This window comes from Mandrillus leucophaeus, unplaced genomic scaffold, assembly GCF_000951045.1.
Source record: "Mandrillus leucophaeus isolate KB7577 unplaced genomic scaffold, Mleu.le_1.0 Scaffold108, whole genome shotgun sequence".
Classification (NCBI taxonomy): Eukaryota; Metazoa; Chordata; class Mammalia; order Primates; family Cercopithecidae; genus Mandrillus; species Mandrillus leucophaeus.
Window position 1 is genome coordinate 3,336,066 of NW_012098987.1, and position 22,257 is coordinate 3,358,322.

The following is a 22,257-nucleotide window of genomic DNA, read 5'->3' on the forward strand; positions in this document are numbered from 1 at the left end:
TAGTGCAGCACTATTCACAATAGCAAAGACTTGGAACCAACCCAAATGCCCATTAATGATAGACTGGGTAAAGAAAATGTGGCACATATATACCATGGAATACTATGCAGCCACAAAAAGGGATGAGTTCATGTCCTTTGCAGGGACATGGATGAAGCTGGAAACAATCATTCTCAGCAAACTAACACAGGAACAGAAAACGAAACAACGCATGTTCTCACTCATACGTGGGAGTTGAACAATGAGAACCCATGGACACAGGGAGGGGAACACCACACACCAGGGCCTGTTGCAGGGTAGAGGGCTGGGGGAGGGATAGCGTTCAGAGAAATATCTAATGTAAATGTCCAGTTGATGGGTGCAGCAAACCACCATGGTACGTGTATACCTAGGTAACAAACCTGCACATTCTGCACATATGTCCCAGAATTTAAAGTATAATGGAAAAAAAGGAATTTTTCTTTCCAAAGCCCATTGATTTAGAAAACAACGTAAGAAAAGAAGTATGCTGATTTCATTTTCTATCAAATAGAGAGAATTATCTAATGTACAGAATCATGAAATAGTTTTTTGATATTATACATTTTGTATAATAATTTAGTAAATGGAATTTAGCATTTGAAAATTGTAAAGGCCTAAATTGATACCTTGATATGAAATTTAAAAGTGAATAGATTTTTTTTTTTTTCAGATTAAGTCTCTCAGCAAAAATCTGTGAGAAAACAGTCCTAAAGCGAGTTTTGAAAGAGTTATGGAAGCTAGTTCTCAATAAAATAGAAAAACAAATCGTTCTTCCTCCTCTGACAGATCAAACAGTAAGTATATAAAGTTTAGTTATGCTTCCACTAACCCATCTGTTTTTGGTTTAAGTGAATGGTTTTCATCCAGATGAAATACTAATTAAATCCCTTTTGGGAAAAAGTGTTTGGTACCCAGTTTCTTAACAATGATCATATAAATTATAGTTTCCTATCCAGCCCATTTTAAATAGTGGCAATAGCAGTCAAACTTCGTGTTGTTTGACAGTCAGAACTTAACCTCTTAAAACATGTATCAAAGTTCTATTTATAGTGTTATCTGGTTTACACATGTAGTTTTTATTTAATTTTACTGACCTCAAGAAAATAGAATTAAGATACGATGTATCCACTGTGCTTCTTTCTTAAATTTTACAGTTTAAGGAGATAGTTACACCACTGCTATTTGGATTTTTTTTTTTTACCTTTCAATTATGCTTTCATTTCTTACCTCCCCACTTGGAGGTTAATAGAGGAGGCACCTTTTAGTGAATCTGAAGAATGCGACTGTATTGCACAAACAAAAAGGAAAAGAACCAGAAAGATCAATTGGCTGCAAAGTTAGACAGTGGTCAAGTGAATACACAGAGCCAGGTATCTCTGTTCACATATCCTGAGCCAAACAAGGGAAAAAATAACACTAACAAGCACCTGTTATGGGGTAATGTATTTTTTTCTCCATGACTGAGGAAGATAAATTGATGCAAATAATGAGTAAGTATAAATGGAAATAAAATATGTATTATTATACATTAGTTATACACACTCAGTCCATGTTTATCCAGTGAAAGCATATGCCTAGAAAACATTTTCTTATGAAGTGTTCCAAGATGCAAATATGCATATGTTTTTGTTGATTTACTGCCAGACAGTGAGTGATAAAATATAAATTACTTTGAGTTTCACTTAATGCCGTGAATGTGTGGTTTAATGATTTTATAGCCTACATATATATAGGTTCCAAGTCACATTTGTAAATGCACACACACACACACACACACACACAGACACTTTACTTCAATACATAATATATTTCCATAACACCAGTTAGCAATCAAGTAATTGTTCAATAGAGGAATATCAGTATAATCTGGAAGTTCGGTTGGTTTATATATAAATTTCCCTAGGTCAGAGGCTCTGGAATATAATACAAAAACTGTAACATCAGCAGAAAAAGAACAAAAGCTCTCACTTTGGCTACTTCACAGACCCGTTTTAAAAAGGAAAAAAGAGGAGAGTAACTGTACATGGGCTCCCTCTCCGGAAAACGGACCCTTGCATGACTGTCACAATGGCCGGCTACCTTCCCCCTCTGCTGGTAGCTCCACTTGCATGAGCATTGTCTCAGCCCACTATTGAACTCTGCTGTCTTGTTGTTTTGTTTATTTTGCATTTATTTATTTATTTATTTATTTAGAGACAGGGTCTCGCTCTTTCGCCCAGACTGGAGTGCAGTGGCATGATCTCAGCTCACTGCAAGCTCCGCCTCCCAGGTTCATGACATTCTCCTGCCTCAGCCTCCTAAGTAGCTGGGACTACAGGCACCCGCCACCACGCCTGGCTAATTTTTTTGTATTTTTAGTAGAGACAGGGTTTCACCGTGTTGGCCAGGATATTTTGCATTGTTAATGTTCCTTAAGGCAACCATTAGCTTCGCTGAGTTCCCTGCTAGCTGTCCAAGCCATATCCCAAAGTAGCAGTTATGGTTTTGATAGTTCTTTAGTAACAGAATTGCAAGGGCTTGGACTGTTCTGCCCCTTGCTGTTTTTCCCATAAGTCCTATTATTTTTAGTGTGCAATTTTGTAGAATATGAGGTTTTTTCAAGAATGCATATATTATGTTACAGAAATGTCATTTCATTTTCTGTATAAAGTTTTCCCTAGGAAAGCTTACCATCACCTAAAATTTCTCTAGCATTGAGTTATCCAAGTATGAATGCATATCATTTATTCATTCATTAAATAAATATTCTTTGAGCTCCTATTATGTACTAGGCACTGTGCTAGGTGACGGGGCAAAATATGAGCACAATTAACCACGGTTACTATTCTCAAACTTACAGTCTTCAATTCTCCAATAAATATACACACTCCAATAAATAACTAGATAACATTTGTTCAGAATAGCTAATTTTCCTTCCTGTGAAAATATTTCAAGCTGTAATGAACTTGGCCAAATTTAGTACTTTTCCAGTCACACATTCCAACAGACATGACTCTAGTTTTTCATTCTAGTAAAGCATTGGATGGTTTGTTCCAGTGTTTTTCAAATTCATTTCCCCAGGGCTTTGGGGTTCTAGAGAAAGCCTCTGGCTGAGGGAGGGCTTAAGAGGGTAGGTCGCTAATAGATTGGACAGCATTTTAGAAGGTGCAATTCCACCTTCTTTAGCCCCGTATCTTCAGATTTTGCATACATTTATTTTTGCAGGGAGTAGAATGAGGAAGTTGCCTCTTCTAAAAATAAATGAATAAAAGTTAAAGATCACTGATTTAATCCATATACTACATTAAACTGGCTACATGAGTAGCAACCCATTCCTTAACCTAAACTTAAGACTTTCAGAAGTGGAACACCTATAAGGACTGTTATACTGCCAGCACCATTAGATATATTTGACCCAATCTTTATAATAGACCAATTAAGGGCATCTGGCATAAGCCATAACTCTAATAAGGGAAATAAAGAAATTCTCTGTTGACTGCATTTCTATTGTGACTAATACTGAATATCTTAAGACTGCGTCTTCTCTCACTTTTTCTTTGTTTCTAGGGACCCCAGATGATTTTCATTGCAGCTAAAGATCTTGGACAATTATCCAAACTGAAGGTAATAAAAATAAGGAAGTTACTCATTCATGGAAAGTAGTGAGTTAACTACAGTTCTGCAAGCATCCTCTCCTAGTAATAGTATCTAGTATGGCAGGATTAAGAAGATGTATGTCTGTGATTTCACAATCTGCTTTAAGAATTTTTAACTTTGTATTGCAGCATTGAGCATTATTGCTTCTGGATTAAATTAGAGAGCATATTTTCTTTCATATATTAAACTGGCTTGGTATGAACAAAGACAAAATGGAACACTGCATAGAAATCCAGTGAAGCCTAGAGAAGTCTTAAAACCAAGAAACGTAGTATGGGAAAATGAAATTCATCAAAGCAGACACAACTCGTCAACATGTTCAATCCCATTACAAGTGGGGGATGTTCTGACTAAATGACCCTGTGCTTAGTCCTAATTTGAGATTCCCAAAACTCTGGATTTTCACAGGAAACTTCAGTCCCTGTTCCTGTAGCATAGGAACTTGACTGGCTAAAATACATGCTATTTTTATTCCATTTCTACCTACTAGAATATAGTTAAGAGACGAGTTCCAGACACAGGTAACCTTGGTTCAAATTCTTCCTTAACTGCTTCCTACTATGTGACATGGGCCAAAGTATTTAACCTCCCTAATCTTCAGATGTGGCTCTAGTAAAATGCAAAAAAAAAAAAAAAAAAAAAAGTAAAAAGAATGTTGTGAGTATAAATGAGACAACATATACATTATCTTTGCTTGGTAACTGCAAAGTATATGTCATCTCCCAGTTGCAGAGGGAGCGATCTTCATTTCTCCCCCAGCTGGTAGCTCAAAGTTAGGTGCCATTGAGTATTGGATTGTTTCATATGTACAGCACAGGGAAAAAACAAAATGTATAATTATGTACTGAGGTAAAATATGTGCCTTATAATTTCAGTATTCTATTTTATCAGATACCTTATCCCATTCCTAACACAAAAATTAAAACCAAGAATCCATCTGGAAGATAGAGCTATCACCTGAAGTTGTTACTCACAGGTGTTCAGTGCTATTGATGGTTGGAAGGAAAGATAAAAGGTAGATGTCACTGCCAAACTATTATTTTGGATCTTGGATCTCTATCCCTTTCTTTATCCCTTTTATTACCTCTCTGGGATTTCTGGAGCCTAGTTTGAAAAGTGGATTTATACACTGCTGAAGTTTCTCACATAAAACCATGAAGGTGAAATAACATAGGTCTTATTGCAAAAGAAATGGCCCTGGCCATGCATCTAGTATCTGTGTGATGTTAGTAAGCGCACTCCATCTCCCCAGACTTCAGTTTCCTGAGTTGAATGTTCTATCAGCTAGAACTGTTTCAGTTTCAAGTGATGGAAAGCCAAACATAAGCAAACAGGGAATTTACTGCTACATGAAATTTCACAGTCCAGGGGTAACTCTGGTTTCTGTGACTGCTTGATTAGGGATTCCAACAATGTCACAGGACCCAGATACTCACTACCTCTTGACTCTGCCCTTCTCCTTGTTTGATACATTGCCATAACAGACCTTCATTTCTGTGTGTAAGTTGGGTGTAAGTTGGTTGTCTCTGCTCTCACATCCTTTGATGTCACATCTTTTTAACTTCAAATCTTGTAGAGAAAAATACCCATCTCGTGCAGGGAATCATAGCAAAGTCTCCTGGAATATCAGTAGCTCTGAGGAAGTATGATCACCATTCCCAAACCAGTCACTGTGGTCTGAGAAGTGACATGTGCCAATTGGCTTAACTCACATGCTCACCCTGAGGTTTGGGTACAGTCAACCCAATCCAAATCTTATGAACTCTGATCGAGATAGAGGCTGGTTCCCTAGAGAGTATATACATGCTCTGTGGGAAAAATCAGGGTCCACAGAAAACATAACACTTTAGCATGCTTTGTGATCCATTATTTTTTCAATTCACTGATTTCTTTTTTAATTCTATAACCTAAAAGCACACTGTACATACAATGACCTAACAGGATTATTTCAACAACACTGAAATAATATGAAGGACTAAAGATAGTCTTTGTATCTATTGATGATGAGAAAAATAACTTCATTCTGTATCATATTGCATTATTGGCTTTTGAGTTTTTCATTTTTAAATTATCAGTCCATTTAGTTATTATTATTTGAATTACAGAGCAATAAATCTACAGTATTATACAAAAACCTGAAACTCCAGCTGGCATGAAGAACTTCAAATTGTATAAAACTATTTCCTCTTATTTTATTAGAATGTCACTTCCATTTAAAAAAAATTTTAAACCATGGGTCTTTAAATTTTTAATATATTAGTTTGAAAGCAGATATGATGTGCTGAAAAGTGCTATTTGAAATAATTGTACTGATAGAAAATTTCAGAATTCCTATTTAGGAGTATTGATAGATAACTGCCTAAAGGAACACAAGATCAAGAAAAGTAGAACAATGCGGGGAACTAATTGGTTTTCTGTGTTTGGCGATGATTTAGGATTAATTCATTAAACATGTATTTATTCAACAATTTGACATTTTCTATTATTTCATGCTCTGGGACTTCATTAGGTGTAATATATACATTATATTATAATATATAATATGTAATATATATTATATATAATATATACATATTATAATGTATAATATATATTACAGAAAACATTTATAATGTGTATTATATAATACATATTATATATGCTATATATATAATGTATATATTTGCCTGACAGTATTTCATATAATCAGATTTATTTGACATAAAAGAAAATATGCATAAACCTTCAGGAACTGGTGATATAATATAAAAACCAATTGATGAAAATACACTTGAGACTCTGAGTTTACTGCATACTTTTTACTTGGGCAATAACTCATTGCTGGCCTCTTTCAGAGATCCCCTTACTTGAATGATGTGTTGCTAAATCCTAAAAAATTATTTCTAGTAAGAATTATATTTCTAGAGCACCAGCATATATCACTTATTAGCATCTGTTAAAAAGTAATGTGACCACATTGTTAAACCAGTCAAGACTGATGAAGTCAGATAAATGTATTTAATAGAAAATAGTTTTAATTACTTGTCTGAAAGCATTTTACCCTATAATTCAGCAAACATTTCTATTACTCTTTGAGTCTCAATGGGTATATAATATTGCTATTTAAAAACTGTGAAATGAACTAATATGATTAACTTGAAATCCATGTATCAGAGAAAGATGCAGTAAGATGTATAAATATATATCATGGATCCATGAAGCATTACACTATGTTGTTAGCAATATCCAAAGACAATGATTCTATTGAGGCATAAAAAATCCTGTGACACACACTGAAGGAAGTACAATCCAATTACCAAATATTTACAGAGTGCCTAGCAGATAACAACTGCCAAAATAGACACTGAAAAGCTGAAAGAATGAGCCAGACGTAGATAGATTGTTGTCTTCTGGAAGTCGTGGCAATTACTAAATAAAAAAATAAGATAAGGGCCAAAATAGAAGGACAAGCCACTGGGTTTGATGGCATGGTTCGTGCATTGCACAAAAATGCTTACATAAAGGAGCAAGTGACAGCTGAAATTGAGCCCATGTTCCACTTGCCAAGCTGTGTGCGTTGACTTGAAGCTGTCCTCTCATAAAAAAATAAGACACCTTTTATTACTCACCAAAGGCACTGCTTTACTCATCATTCCATACCTGCTCAGAGCTATGTTCACCCACGTGGGACTTTTCTTCTAATTCACAGAGGCGCCTACATAAGTTTAAGCTCCAGAAGAACAAAAGTCTTCCCTGTATTAAACAATAGATCTCATTCCCTGTGAACAGTGCTGGCACATAATAAGCACGCAATAAATATTTGTTGAGTGTTGTTGTTTATATGACATAATGACAGCCCTGGGATGATTGTGTCAGTTTGGGGGATCAGATATTTTTAAATTTTTTCCTTAGATTTTTATTTCCTTTATTATTTTCTTTTTCTGCCATCATTTCCCTAAATAATCTGTCTATGATGGGTTGAAACAAGCCACAGTGAACAATGAAGAAAATCCATTGTAAAATAATGAAATAAGTTTTAAAATCAGTTCTAAACTATTTTAAATGATTATAAAATATTTAAAATCTTCACAGCCAAATTGAGTTAATTTCCTTGGGGCTTTTCCCAGGAACGAGTAAGAATTGAGGGTATCTAAGAAGAAGAATAAAATGGAGGCATTATATTTAAAGTAGACTTTATCAGTAATAATTGGGAGAGGCTTAAATTTGCTTCTTAAATCCTTTTCATGATTGACATTCCTCAGTGTGACAGACATAAACCAAGGAAGTCGGGTGAAAAAATTTCGTCACGCATTTTCCAGGTTTCTCTTTTTTCCCTAACAGTAGCTTTTAAGTGAAAATAAAACCACACCGCGATCAAAGCACTTCTTTTCAAGTAGACGTTTACCATTTCTTCCTTTGACAAAGTGGAGATTTATAAACTATATGACCAAACAATCGTTTCATTTTAAATGCATTCATGTGCAGAAGATATTTCAAATAGGGAATTTTGCATATGGGGATAATACAGATTATGTTTTAAAGTAGTTGTTGAACACATGAACTGGTTGTTTTATAAGCAATTCCTACCCTGTTTTCCAGGAGCACATGATTCGAGAGGATGCCAAGGGTTTGATGCCAAGACAATGCGCTATAATGGAGGTAGTCCTGGCTACCATCAAGGTAAGGTTATGATGTTCCTATATATACATCCAGAGAGGCCCCCATTTACCTCCAGAGATAGGTAGGCCTGATCTTAGCCATGTATCAGCAGAGCTGTGCCATTCAAAGAGATAGTAGATAGTTGAATAGATATAGGTTGGTGCAATAGTAATTGTGGTTTTTGCCATTGATACTATTGCACCAACCTATTGCATTCCCGGAGGATGCCAGATTTAGCCCTGTCTGTCTCCTTATGACATCCACAATACACTGTTCTTATACTTGTTTCCTTTGTCTCTCTCTAAAGCGTAAGTGAAACCTATGTTGTAATATATGTTCTCAAAGAAAGACATGTACCCTAAAACCCAGATAAACAGATGCTTCAGGAATATTTTGGGTTGCCAGAATTTGTTTTTATATGTTTTCTATGCATGTTGAAATTATTTTTAAAATATCAACCCTCCCTTCTCACTTAGTAAGTACAATAATTTCATTTCATTTTCTAGTGAAAACCCAAAGATGGTGTGTTGTACGCATCAACTGTTTTCATAGCCAAAGGTTAACTAAAAGTTATTGTAGTGTATGCTAAATGTGTGCACATCTCAAAATGTAACCCAGAAGTTATTTTCAAAAAATTTCTTTCATATTTATATCCATATATATTTATATGTAAAAGTTTGTTAAAGAGTTTGAAAGATGAGTTCGTCGTCTAAATTCAAATTATGTCCAAAGTGTTCACTCTTCACTGGGGGAAGCATCTACTATCCAGAATGTGTGAATAGCATAGCTTTTAACTATACTATAACTGTTAGGTACCATGAGCCATTTGTAGAGCACAGAACAGTTCTACTGGATAGAAACAATGGTATTCATTTCAACAGAGTTCTATCTGAATAACAGTCACATCCTTTCACAAAACTGTCACCTTGTGGCTTTTGTTTTGCAGTTTCAGCATTTAATGTGACACAGTCTTTTGCTGCTGCAGTGGTAACAACTGCCAAGTTAAAGTTGGAAGGTGAGAGTTTTGTGACACCTAGAGACACCTGGGTCACAGAAATGGAGTTTCTAAAGAGGTAGCAAGAATGTTGTCTGGAAATATGGAAAATTTGAAAAATAATTTTGAGGAAAAAATGGACAACATGAAAAAGAAATACAATAAAAAACTTTAAAAGTTTTTTAATTATTTTCAAAAATTTGTGGAAAAAATAACTAATTTTTGGAGTTTCAGTAGCACTAATAGCTACATATTAGGACATGCTAGTAGAATAAAATAAGCTCTGGCGTACACCATGAAGAGGAAGAAAAGAAAAAATTTTGGCATCTGAATTCAGCCCTTTGTGCATTTTATTAGGTCAATGCATGGCTTTAGGAAAGGAAGGAAAATGTGTTCTGTGGAAATAGGGAATGGTATTCACTGTGTTCACAGATCTGGCTTCTGTCTCTAACTTCAGCGTTTCTCTAATTTTTATTGATGAGGCCAGATGATCACCACCTGCCGACTGAGTTCTTCTCAGACTCTAAGATGATGTTGATCCTCAAGCAAATTCGTTTTATCTTGACAGCTCAACTGTCCATTCTTCCTGTTTATATCATCTATACTGATATTTTAATTCAGTCTCGGACACCAGACACTGGCCTTGTTCTTTGTGGACAAAACTACTATTTGGTGTCCAAGGTCCAATAAATGGGTCCATGCCATTTGTCTTGTTTCTCCAGGACTGGAGTCTGATTCTGGTCCTCCTGAGCCTCAGAGCCTGTGTCAGTTCTCCAGTCCCCCTCTTCCCTAACTTCTGTGATGCCAACTCTTTCTCTAGGCACCTCCATGCTAGGCCTGCTGTGCCTGCTATGAGACTCTCTTGACCCTGTGCCCTGCCCATCTGCCAAGGTATTCACCTGATATCTGATTTTCAGTGACTGTTATCAGTTTGCCAAAGCTGAGACTCCCTTTATCTTGTCTGTCTGTGAGATTTGCACCAACTTACTGTGCTACCAAACACTAATTGTGAGATTGACTACAAAGGAATTCAGGAGAACGAAGAGTACAACTTAAAAGAGTTTTAATTCCAAGAGCAAGAAACTCAATGTCTACCCAGAGCCAAGCCACAGGAGCACTATGATGCAAGCAGAGACCTTATGAGAAAGATGACCATAGATCAAAGGAGAACACGCTACCCATGCTAATTTCCAATGGCTGCTAAAGAGATAATCTTTAATTCCTCTTCAGCTCAGTTTAATTGAATAAGCTAGAAATGAGAAAACAAAGAAGGAAAGGGCTATGGAGTTTTTAGAATATAGGCTGAAATAATGTTTTACATTTTCAAATTTCTCTTATGTATATACATCATTTCATGTGATCCTTGTATATATCCTGGGTGTTAGATAGGTCAAGAATGATTTTTCACATTTGATAACTGAGAAAATTAAAAGTGAGGGGATTTTAGTTGTTTTTCCAATGCCATAGCTCTGCTAGTAATAGGCAAGGCTGAGAAAGGACTCCAAACTCTAAAGCCAGTGTCCTTGCTTCTATGTCACGTTTTTTCAATAAGTATTTGCAAAGTGTAAGTAAAGTGTAGCAGGCTGAAAGGGATACTTCTTCAGAGAGATTACTTCTTGCTATATTAAAATACTATGTCAATTACTTAGACTATTTCGTAATTATTTTAAAATAATGTAAAACCTTTCAGCCTCTATACAAGCATTGATGAAAATATGAACTTTTCTAAATATTAAAACTTTAATTGGACTGGAACTACTTTATAACACCAGTCACATGTAGCTTCTATTGTAAGTCAAGAGTGTCAAATATGGCAGGAGTAACAAAAATTATGATCATCTGCTGCAGTTAGGATGGTTGGGCTTTGAGACATTCCATTTACCTGACAAAGCAACCAAATCAACAATGTTTGAAAGTAAAAGTAGAAAGGTGGCAGCTGTGAGACAGATAACCAGTCACCTAATCTGTGTGTGCAAACTAATAGGGAGGCCAATAGGGAAATTTTAAAGGAGTTCTAGCTGGACTTTGAGTTCCAACCCCATATCTCAGGAAGACTCAGGACTGACATGAGATTCCCCTAAATGTAGATTTCTTTCAAAGAGAAATAGCAGTTACACTTTGACTTGAAAAAATGCTGAATGATTTAATTTTTCCCACCCTTTTAAATTCCCCCAGAACCCTTGATATAGGGGCCTGAACATGACACTATATTATATGTTGCAAATATATTTGGCATCATGCAGTGGCAATACTGAGGTTTCTCTAAAACTAATAAACGTGAATCAGGGCCCTCTAGAAATCTGCATTTCTTGGTATAAGGAAAGGAATTTAACTATATATTCAAATTTAGCTTTGGAACTTATTACTTTCTTGTTTAATCCTAGATAATACCATTTCTTATGCTCAGGACTCCAGGCAAATTGAAGAACATGATGATGAACCACATTTTATTCCTCTGCGTTTGTTACCCTCACAGAGGTTCTACCCTATCCTGCTATCCCCATTGCCCATGGGGTGATTCCAGTGGCTTTTTCTCAGCATCTTCTTTTCACTATTATAAGTAGTTTTGCCTTGGTTAAAATCCAGCTGCTCATGAGAAGAACAAAATAACCTACCTATGGAGGATTGCAATTCAAATATCATTATTTGAGAGCTTACTGTAGGTAGAAAATATGGTGAGCAATGAGGCAGTGACTGGAGATGAGAGCACTTGCCTTTGACTTGGGAACAAAACCATCTACAATCAGTAAAATAATTGTGGACAAAGGATGGGGGAGGGCAGAAAGGGTGATGAATTTTCTCTGACTGTCCAGGGAAAAGCTTCCCAGAGAAGGATATTTGGGAATGTAGAGGATAAAGAGGGAAAAAACAATGGGAGGAAGGCATTGCAGGCCTACAGAAAACACAGCATGAGTGACAGAAGAGAAAGCGTTGGTCAGCATGAAAACTTTAAATAGTCTAGTGTAGAAGAACCGATCATGACTGGCTGAGTATCACAGGGAATGAAAGAGGAACATTGGATTGGAGCCAGAATGCTGAGGCTTAAACACCAAAGTAAAGAATCTCAACTTCAGTTTGTCAGCAAAAGAGAAACACTGAAATATTTTACGGGCAGGAAGAGCATATTTTGATATGGTGTGTAAAAGAGGACTCCAGTTGTGGTAGAAAATAATTTTTTAAAATATCTGTCAAATAATTTCTAAAAAAATAAAACTTTAGTGGCTAACCTCTAAAGTTATAAAGTTAAGGTGAGTTATGATTATATCTAAGTTTGCAAAATGAGCTGTCTGCCTGGATTTGCCAAAAATATGATACAGGTGTTGGAAAGAACAAAGTAATGATGGAAAATTGCTACCAAAATAGTATATTTAACAAAAAAGGGAATTCTTCTTATAATCTTGTAAAGAAACAATAGCATGTTCCCATGAGTCAGTAAAAATACATTGTGAAAGATCTTCAATCTTGAAAAGTTTGAAGTGTTAAAAGAATTAAGAGTTTTATTGGGATTATAAAAAAATAGCTTGCCAAGCATGCAGGCAGTATTTTTCCTGATTTTATAAAATTTAGCAGTACTTTTTTTTTTTGCCTCTCAAATCATAACCAGGTCTCAAGTGCTTTACTTTCTGAAAAGTTATGAAGAAAAAAAAATCTAGTTATTTTTCAAGGTAAAGAAAATGATACTTTGTATATAGCTCCTTCCTACCTTCGAGGTGATAATAGTGCTCCTTGTCACACATCCTGACATTTGTGACACCAACATATTAATGTATCCAGGGTGGAAGCCTTTACAAATCACAGAAGATGGCTATGAATTACAAAAGTAAATAAAATACTGGAAACTACATGGGAAATTACACCACTAACAAGTATAACATCAGGATAGGAGGTGACTAAGAGAGAGAGAGAGAAAGACAACAATGTGTACATTATTCTCCTCTCCTATGGAAATAATAATACTACTTAAAAGATTATTGAAAGAAAATTACATGAGTCATCACATATAAAGCAATTAAAACAGGCATATAGGAAACGCTTCATAAATATTAAGTTGACACTTATATTGCCTGATGACTGGTTCATTTTGGAGGCTTCTCTTTCCACTCTTAAGCCCAAGACCCCACATACTCTACTGCAGCCAATGTGTTTCTTTTTTCCTCCTTTCCCAATAAACCCTTTAATTCCCTCTCAAAGGAGCTAACTATTAAATCTGACTCTTTCCCTCGCCAATAGTTCAAGTCCTTAACGCTTTGTCCTCTGGCCTTTTGGTTTCCTGTGCCCAGAACCTTTTCCCTATAAGACCCTATAATGGTCAGATTCTTTAACACCTGAGACTCCCCTTTGAGAAGCAGTGCTGTTCCTTCTCTCCGGGAGTTTCTAGTCCAGATTAAAAGCTGAGAGAGAGAGGCACATTGAAAATGAAATAATGATACATGTTAACTTACAGCAGTGTAAGAAATGGAACAGGTGATCCAAATACTAGTTGAGGGAAACAGATTTTAAAACATCATAAAGTTTTAGAGAATGTGATCAACCAGTATGAACTCAAGAGATCAGGAAAAGCTGTAATGGTCTTGAAGGACAGATGGGAGTTTACAGGCTGGATAGAAAGTTTTTTGGAGGAAGACTCATGACATGAACATCAACAGGAAAAAAGGAATTTCACCATGGGAAGGCACAAGACAAGAAGGCTGGGAGGCAGTGAGTAGACCACTCTGTGGACTGGCCTGGACTTAACTAGGTGTTGGCATAATGAAGCAGTGTAAAACGAGATTGATGGGAAATGTTTAGGTTGAAAATAAAGAGGTCCTTGTGTGCCCTCATTATGTTTCATAAAAGAGGATTCACTGATGATTTTGAAAATGTTATGCTAAAGTCATTTCAGCAATAGGAATCTTATAGAAATGCATAAATTAGATTGCATAGTTCAAGATTATAGTCAGAGATTTCAGTTCCATTTATTTAGTTCCTAAGATGATGAGAGCTATCAGCATGGTAGTGGCTTTAGGAGGAGAGTGGGAAGGATGGATATGACTGACACAAGCCAGGGAGAGTTGTTGGAACTTGGCAACTGACTATGGGGCAAACGGGAAAAGGAGCCCAAAATGCCTAGAGATTTCAGCCCCAGCGACTGAGAAAGCATGGTTCCACCAAGAAAAATGGAAGGCTGTTTTCCTAGTGCCATGTTGGAGTTAGATACGATGGCAGGAACGTGGAAATAAATATTGAAGAACCTGCTTGAGATAGGGGCTGATGCTTAAAACACAATGCTGAGTTCTATGTTGAGTTCTATGTTATTTTGCCAAGTAAATATATTTTTTACAATTGGAAAGAACTCCGGCATTTACAAAGTTCTTCCAGTTAGAGCAATTACAAGTTTACAACACCAAAGGTAGAATGGATATTTCTGCTACCGTTCTATACATCAATTAACTGATAGCCTAAGAGGTTAAATAACCTATGCAAAAGTCTGACTGTATAGAGGACAGATGAAGAATTATATTTTCTGGCATATTATAAGGATCCAAGAATCAAAGAGGTTAAGAGGATTCTAGACTCTCAGAATTGGAAACATGACTCAGCATCTCCCATTCTTGCCATGTCATCTACAATGTTGTCAGCACATGGTCATCTGGCCACCACTTAATAGTGGCCAGTGATGAGACCTCACTAACTTACAAGTGGAAGTTTCGATTTTTAAGATGCACTATTATTGGAAATTTTTGATGAATGTATCAAAGCAAAATCTGCTCTCCTGCTATGTATTGGTGCTCCTTCTGTTCTTTGGAACTACCATAAAATTATTCTGTTTCCTTTTCTGTGTGATAGACTTTCAGATATTAAAGAAAACTATCATGCCATCCCATATCATCTGAAGCTGTTTATTGAATAACATGCCTCCTAGACCTTATGAAATTCTTGTCACCTGTCTTTAAATGGCCTCCACTTTTCATATTTCTTATAAATGATGAAGCCCAAGAATGAACTTAATATCCCAGATGTGTTCTAACCAGCGAAGAATATTCCTGCCTTACCAAACCCTTATGCTTGACCTGTCTACCTATTTTGATGCATGATCAGATTTCACTTGCTTGAATAGCTGCCTTCTCACTTATGCAATTATGTTGAACTTGACAGCAAATAAATCTTTATGACTTTTTAAAAATTTCTGTTGTTAAGCCACATCACCCCCATTCTGTACTTTATGATAAACTTGAATATGAATATTTATTATGAATTCTGGCTTTTTAGTTTCCTCTTTGCCATCTCATTCTAGAAACGTTGACCCAGCATTCCAGACTACCAGGACCCTTCTGAAGCCAAATTTTGTCATCCAGTGTAACAACTTTAAGCTTCAGCTCAACTACACATCTGTCAAACATGCTTTCTGCCTTTGTTTTTTTAAGTCCATAGCAAAAATAAATATCAGCCATGATAGAGAGGAAGAGAGAATGTCATCCAGCTAATATCTTTATCCTTCTTTGCACTAAACAACCAACTCCTCCACAGTCCTTCAACTGAGAAGTTACAAATTATTTTCTTCAATAAGGAGGAAATGACCTATCCTAATTGTTTTTTGCCCATTTTTTCCTGCTACTTTAGACCATTGTAAGTAAAACATCTGAACAGATCAAACTGAAGTTTCTTAGATTATACTGCAGGCCACAGAGGAATTATAAGAGACTAAGTCTTGGGCTTTTGTTTAGAATCCATGGGAAATAATGCACTTTTCACATGTGTAATGAAAACATCCGGAAGGCTTTAAACCCCACATTTACAAATTCCTTTCTAGCATGTTATCCCCCAACAAAATGCCCATTATAATGAGTAGAAATCAACTATGCTGCACTGAGCTATGGATAGTGGGTTTTGTCTAATAATTAAGACATTTACTTCTATACATCACCCTCACATTTATATCCTTCAAACCCAGCCTCAGCAAAATGCGGATTCTACTCTCCAGTTCCTTCAGAGTCATGTGCATAGAGTCAAATTTGAATGTAAAATCTCTAAATGCCAAGATCCATGTAATAATTGCAGCCCCCTTTCTCCTGATTATCTGTGCCAGTAAGATAACCAGACTGGTGCTCGGAGATTCTCTCATTCCAGGTTTTGAACATTGTGTGAAAGGTTTTCATAAAGTAGCATTCTCGTTGAGTTTGCATTTGCATAACCACAGAAATCGCCTTCTTCATTGTTAGAGTGAGGAGCCTATGACATGTGTTATTTGACTGTGTCCATTGAACGGGATATTTTCATTCTTACCACCTGGCAATTTGTTTTCTCTTCTGACATAGCTACCCTCTGTCCTGGGTTTCTGTCTCGGGACATTTCATATTGTAAAATACACTCCAAAGACAAAGGCATTAGTTTCTGCCCTTACAAAACTTCTATTCAGTAAATATCCTGCTAGAGACTTTAATGGAATAACAAGTAAAACTCTATGGTTAAAAAAGAGGAAGTCAGTTGAGTATCGTACCTAAAACTACAGGGACCCTTGGGTTTCCTCAGGTACAAGCACACACCTTATTTATGATTTCCTTTCCTGATTAGTCCCCAAAGTCCCAGAGTCCTACAAAATAATGCCTTAGTATTAAAAATATGCCTTTCTAGAAAATTATTTTAAAAGATTCAGTACAAGTACTTAGTTGATGCCTTCATAGCTTAACCCTTTTTACCTTCTGCTATGAAGTTTTCCAGGCCCTCAACAATATCTCAATTATATGAAGTTCAGTGACATTCTTCTATTCTTCCCAATCATATTCCACAGAACACTTGTATTCCTAAAGTATTAGCCCAGTGATATAGGTGTCCTATGGCCTAATAATTTTAGCAACAAGGTATATTAAGAAAAGATTACACAGATCTCTTTACTACAGTATGCCTCAGAGCCTTTACCATGTTAATAAGCATTGGGAATTTTTAGGAGTGCAGTGTCATCTCTTAACTTCCATTGGCCCTCTACTACCTAGAGGCAGCACGGGTTTAGTGATGGGTATAGAATAACAGTAGAAAACAGTATTTGAAAAACTATATCTAGATTATACTTGGAGAACTACAAACACTTCAGTTCTCCTTAAATAGTGCCGAGACTACCAGCGTTTCTCTCGGTTACTTGGTGGGATTGTCCTCTTTCTCTAGTTCATGAGGGTGAATTACCTACTGGCTGCTGAAGTTAAAAACAACAGTACTTAAAAACTCACAGCCACCAAAGAAGTCGCTTCTTTGGAAGCCTTTGCTGGCTCCTTAGACAACAGAATTGCATGCCTCCCCAATTATCTGTATTTTCAAATCATTTTTCTAACACCTACAATGTGTTGTTGAAGTCATGTGTTTAAATGTTGGTTACATTTCTTACTAGATCATAATACCTTTGGGAGCAACCACTGTGTCTCTTTTGCTTTATAATGTTAGCATCCAGTACAAGGTCTGGCTCATGATACAGATTTAATAAATATTTATGAAAGAAAAGAGGGAAAAAACAGGTGGCACAGCAGACACTACCACAGATGCAGTCAAGTGTTAAGGTGACTGAAGAATCCACAGTGCAATCTTACAAATTAGACAGTAAATCCTGTGGTCATCCTTATGAATGCTATCACTCATGCTACTTTACATACACTGTTAAAGAACAGTTTTTAAAAGAGGGTATAATTGTGATATTCATGCAGTTATAAAATGTGTCAAAATGTTATTTTATTCATCAATTAGTGAGGGAACCAGTTAAGATGTTACGACTGTCTCAAAGGAGAATTCCAGAAACCAAGCATATACAAGCAATAAGAAAAGCTGGAATAGAGGAAAGAAAGATTTATCCACAGAGCAATATTCAGTTTTATTCTGCCCAAAATAATTAATTTGTATTATGAGGGACAAATATCATCTATACTATTATTATTAATTTTCTACAATGTATAGAGTTTTAAAATAGCCCAAGAACAATGAAAAGTGAGAATAACCCAAATGTGTATCATAGACAGAATACCCATTAATCTTTTCTGCTTCCTTTTCCCCAGAAATGGCAAATTTTCATTTTATCAGTTTTGATTTTCCTTCCCTCTCTTCCTCTTCCTCTTTCTGCTCCTCCTCATCCTCCTTTATTGTAATCATTTAGCACTTATGCTCAGGTTTGATAAGACTGAGGCTTACCTGAGAAATATTAAGAAAGAGAGAGAGTGTGTTTTCCTTTCCAGAGTTTCCCTCCTACTCTTGGCTCGGTTTCTAGCACTGCTCTTTACTCTCAGGCACAGTTATTTCTTTGGATGGCTCCTTGATTCATTATGTAAACAGTCCTCTAGAGAGCACTCCACTACCCTTCTAGGAGATACAGAGTCAAGACCAATCTAAATACATTTACGTGTATCCCTCTCAATATATCCATGAAATCTTTTTTCCATCCTTAAATACTGTGTTTCTCAAAGAAAGGAATTATCATATTTTTTTCATCTGTTAAGGCGCCCGAAACAGTTCTGGACTAACAGTCCTCTAAATACTTTCTGCATGTGAAAATGTTTTAACATTCTTTATAAGATCCAGGTGTAGAACAATTTTAAAATTATGTTTTTGTATTCTCCTAAAGAGAAGACATTTTCTCCGTGCCTCCTTTTCATAGCATATGTAGTTTTTGCCACAGCCTGTGTTTTCACGGAGTACCTAGCTAGAATCAGTGAATGGAACTTCAAAGGACCATAGGTTTCTTTCTCCCTGGGGAGGGTATCTGTAATTGTACCAGTCTTTCTTAAGTTTAAATCCCAATTGCCTAATTTCTTTGGCCTACACCATGAATGTCCTCTACAGTATACTCTCTGAAAGTAGAACCAGGTGCTTGCTAATACCCATGAAATTTTTCTGCATCTCTCCTTGAATAGGGAAAGAAAACTGCGATAATTATGATTTTTGCAGCTCATTGAAATGTCCTGCCTGAGAAATTCTTAAGGAGTGGGAAAGAAGAATGACACATACCCATTTAGGGGAGTGTCTCTGAATAATTTCTTGAGCTTCTTTGGCATATTTCGTTCTGTACTAATTATAGATCACAGTGAGCCACAGTTGCTAGTGAGTGCTTTGTTTCCTCTAGTATTGTTGGTACAGGAAGAGAGAAAGAGAACCATTTATCTAACCTTAATAGAATATTATAAATCTGTTATTTATAAACAGGTAGAAAAAAACATCCTTAGTTCTATCATATATCTCTAGACAGTCTGCATTTCCAAGAGATGTCTGTCTGTGCATAACACTTGTAGTATGAAAAATGCTAACATCCCTCAGTGACCATATTTATTATCAATGACCATATATCTTCTCTATTACCTTATTTATACATTTTGGAATATTTTGAGTTTGGTTGAATAACAATAGCAAAAACAAGTTTTATTATATTTATCAGACACAAGGTTCAAGGGCTGTTGGATTTCCAAGGACCACTCTGCCTAGTCAGGTTGGCCTATATCTGCACCACTGTGTGATTAGAGGACTGGGCAGATGGAGTGGCAGACACCTGACCTAGAATTGCAAACTGGTATCTGGAAAATACGTGGCCAGAAGCTACCTTCCCTATGAAATGTTGACAACCCTAGGTATTTTTCTCATGTTCAAGAAACAGAAGTCAATAACCAAGTCGATAATTGTGACCTAAATCCGTTATTCTATAAGGATTCTGACTGCTACATCAGCATGATCTCATTTGTTTAAAGTTTTGCATAAGAGAAAAAGGATTAGGCCTTCTGTGATATGAGGTCTGTGAGGCTGAGTGTCATTTCAGAGATGTCTAGGGGACCTGAATTAGATGTTAATAACTTAGCAATGGGAAAATAGTGGAACCATTTTTTGTATCTTGCATTGATCAAATTGTATTATTCCATTTGAGCTTCTCTATTAGAGTAATAAATTCCTTCCTCCACTACTTCTCTCTAAATGCCTCTGCTATTTTTTTTCTTCATAGCAATACTTCCATGCAGGAGGAAATGGCCTGAAAAAGAATTTCTTGGAGAAAAGCCCAGATCTTCAGTCTCTGAGATATGCTCTCAGTCTTTATACCCAAACTACTGATGCCTTGATAAAGAAATTCATAGATACTCAAACCTCACAGAGTAAGTAACACATAGGACCTGAGAATAAGGTAAACTGAATACTAAACTAAAATTTAACATCAGAATTATTATATATAGTACTAATAATGTTGTGCTGCTGTGAATTGAAGTATCATTAAAATGGAGAGTTATGGTTAATAGAGAATACTAATATTTTTTAGTGTTCATGAATTATAATTTTATAAATAACTTTAATAACACTAATATATTCCATACTAAAGCTCTATGGAATGGCTGACTTGTTGGTGATTTTAACTTCCATAAAACTACTTTAAGTAAAATCTACTTTTTAAAATTTATGACCATGATATTTTCTTCAATTCAGTATTAAAAACTCAGTGGATTTCTGGTGTTGGTATCTTCCAAAAAAACGATAATAATTCCCTAAATCCTAACTTCAAATGTAAAATTCTGTGCTGTGGGGTTTCTATAAAGGAAATCTCATTTTATGCTAATTTCATATGAAAAAAATTACAAGATTTCTTTGAAACAGGCCAAGAGGCAGGCGTGGTATTTTATTTGAAACTCAGATATGTTTCATGTGTCAAAGTTCCCACCTCATAAGCTTCTAAGATATTACTGTTCAAAAGTGTTTCTTTCAAGTTGCTTTGTGATTTATTATATTTTGCTGATTATATGTATTTAAGATCTGATATTTCTAAGAGATTATTGAAAATGTCAGTGTGAGTCAAAAGAGCCAAATGCAGGCTCAAACTTCAGAAACTAGTAAGTTATACTACAGAAATAATAAAAGTAAGTAAGAGGACACTGTCTTCATTCATGAAAGATCCTTGGAAAAGGGAAAATACAGATAATTTTTTAACTATGATGAAAATACCCTGGACTCATCATTTTTTCCTCTTGGATACATTAATTTTTCTCCCTATATCAAGGATCAAGCTAAAGGTGCTAGGTAGGTAGTCTGCGTATAGCACTTTATGCTTTCTGATACTGTCCAGTTAAAAATTACAATTATCCCTTTTCATATATCCCAGGTTATACTGTGGGATATTTCCAGAAAGGGAAAAGTCGAGCTCATGAGAGATTGTCAAGAGATGCAGAAATATTCAAAACATTTTTACCTGAATGCATGCTCATGCTCCCTTAAGGTTTTCTAAACTTTATAAATATGAATACAATTCTAATATATCAAACAAATAGCGTTGTAACTTTACTCGAAGAAAAAAAATGAGTATATAGAACTTTTGCTTCATCTTTATAGGTTTACATTTATGTGTACACCCCCCCAACATACACACATACACATATACAGACAGACATCCCTCGGTATCCATGGGTCATTGGCTCCAGGACCTGCCATGGATAACAAAATTTATGGATGCTCAAGTCCCGGATATAAAAAGGTATAGGAGTTGCATATAACTTATGCACATCCTCCCATATATTTTAAATCATCTCTAGAGTATGTAGAATACAAAAAAATGTAAATGATTGTTAAGCAGTATTGTTTATGGAATAATAACAGGAAAAAAAGCCTGTACATGTTCAGTACAGATGCAATTTCTAAAAATATTTTCCATCCGCAGTTGATTGAATCCATGGATGCAGAACTCATGGATATCAAGGGACGACTGTGTGAGTGTGTGTGTGCATACATCTATGTATGTGTGTGTGTGTGTGTGTGTGTATCTATCTATCTATCTATCTATAAAATCAACTATGCTATATGGAATTTGGCATAATTATCTTTTTATTACATGTATTAGTATTATATGAAAACATTAAAAGCATATGGGGAGAGGAGAGGATTCTTAATTCTAATAACTCACTGACAGTATAATGTTTTTTACTCTTAATTTATTTCCTATTCCCTCATTTTCTTTTACTGAGTATTCAATTTTTCAGATAACTGAAATTGGT

General features: G+C 35.7%; 1 protein-coding gene across 1 annotated transcript in view; it reads left to right on the forward strand.

Moving 5' to 3' along the window:
• UNC13C (unc-13 homolog C (C. elegans)) overlaps nucleotides 1-22,257 on the forward strand; it is a 690,296-nt gene that overhangs the window by 601,579 nt on the left and 66,460 nt on the right. The window contains exons 26-29 of the mRNA XM_011986478.1: nucleotides 692-815; nucleotides 3,568-3,624; nucleotides 8,236-8,316; nucleotides 20,229-20,376. Coding sequence (XP_011841868.1) covers nucleotides 692-815; nucleotides 3,568-3,624; nucleotides 8,236-8,316; nucleotides 20,229-20,376 — 410 coding nt within the window. The remainder of the gene's footprint in view (nucleotides 1-691; nucleotides 816-3,567; nucleotides 3,625-8,235; nucleotides 8,317-20,228; nucleotides 20,377-22,257) is intronic.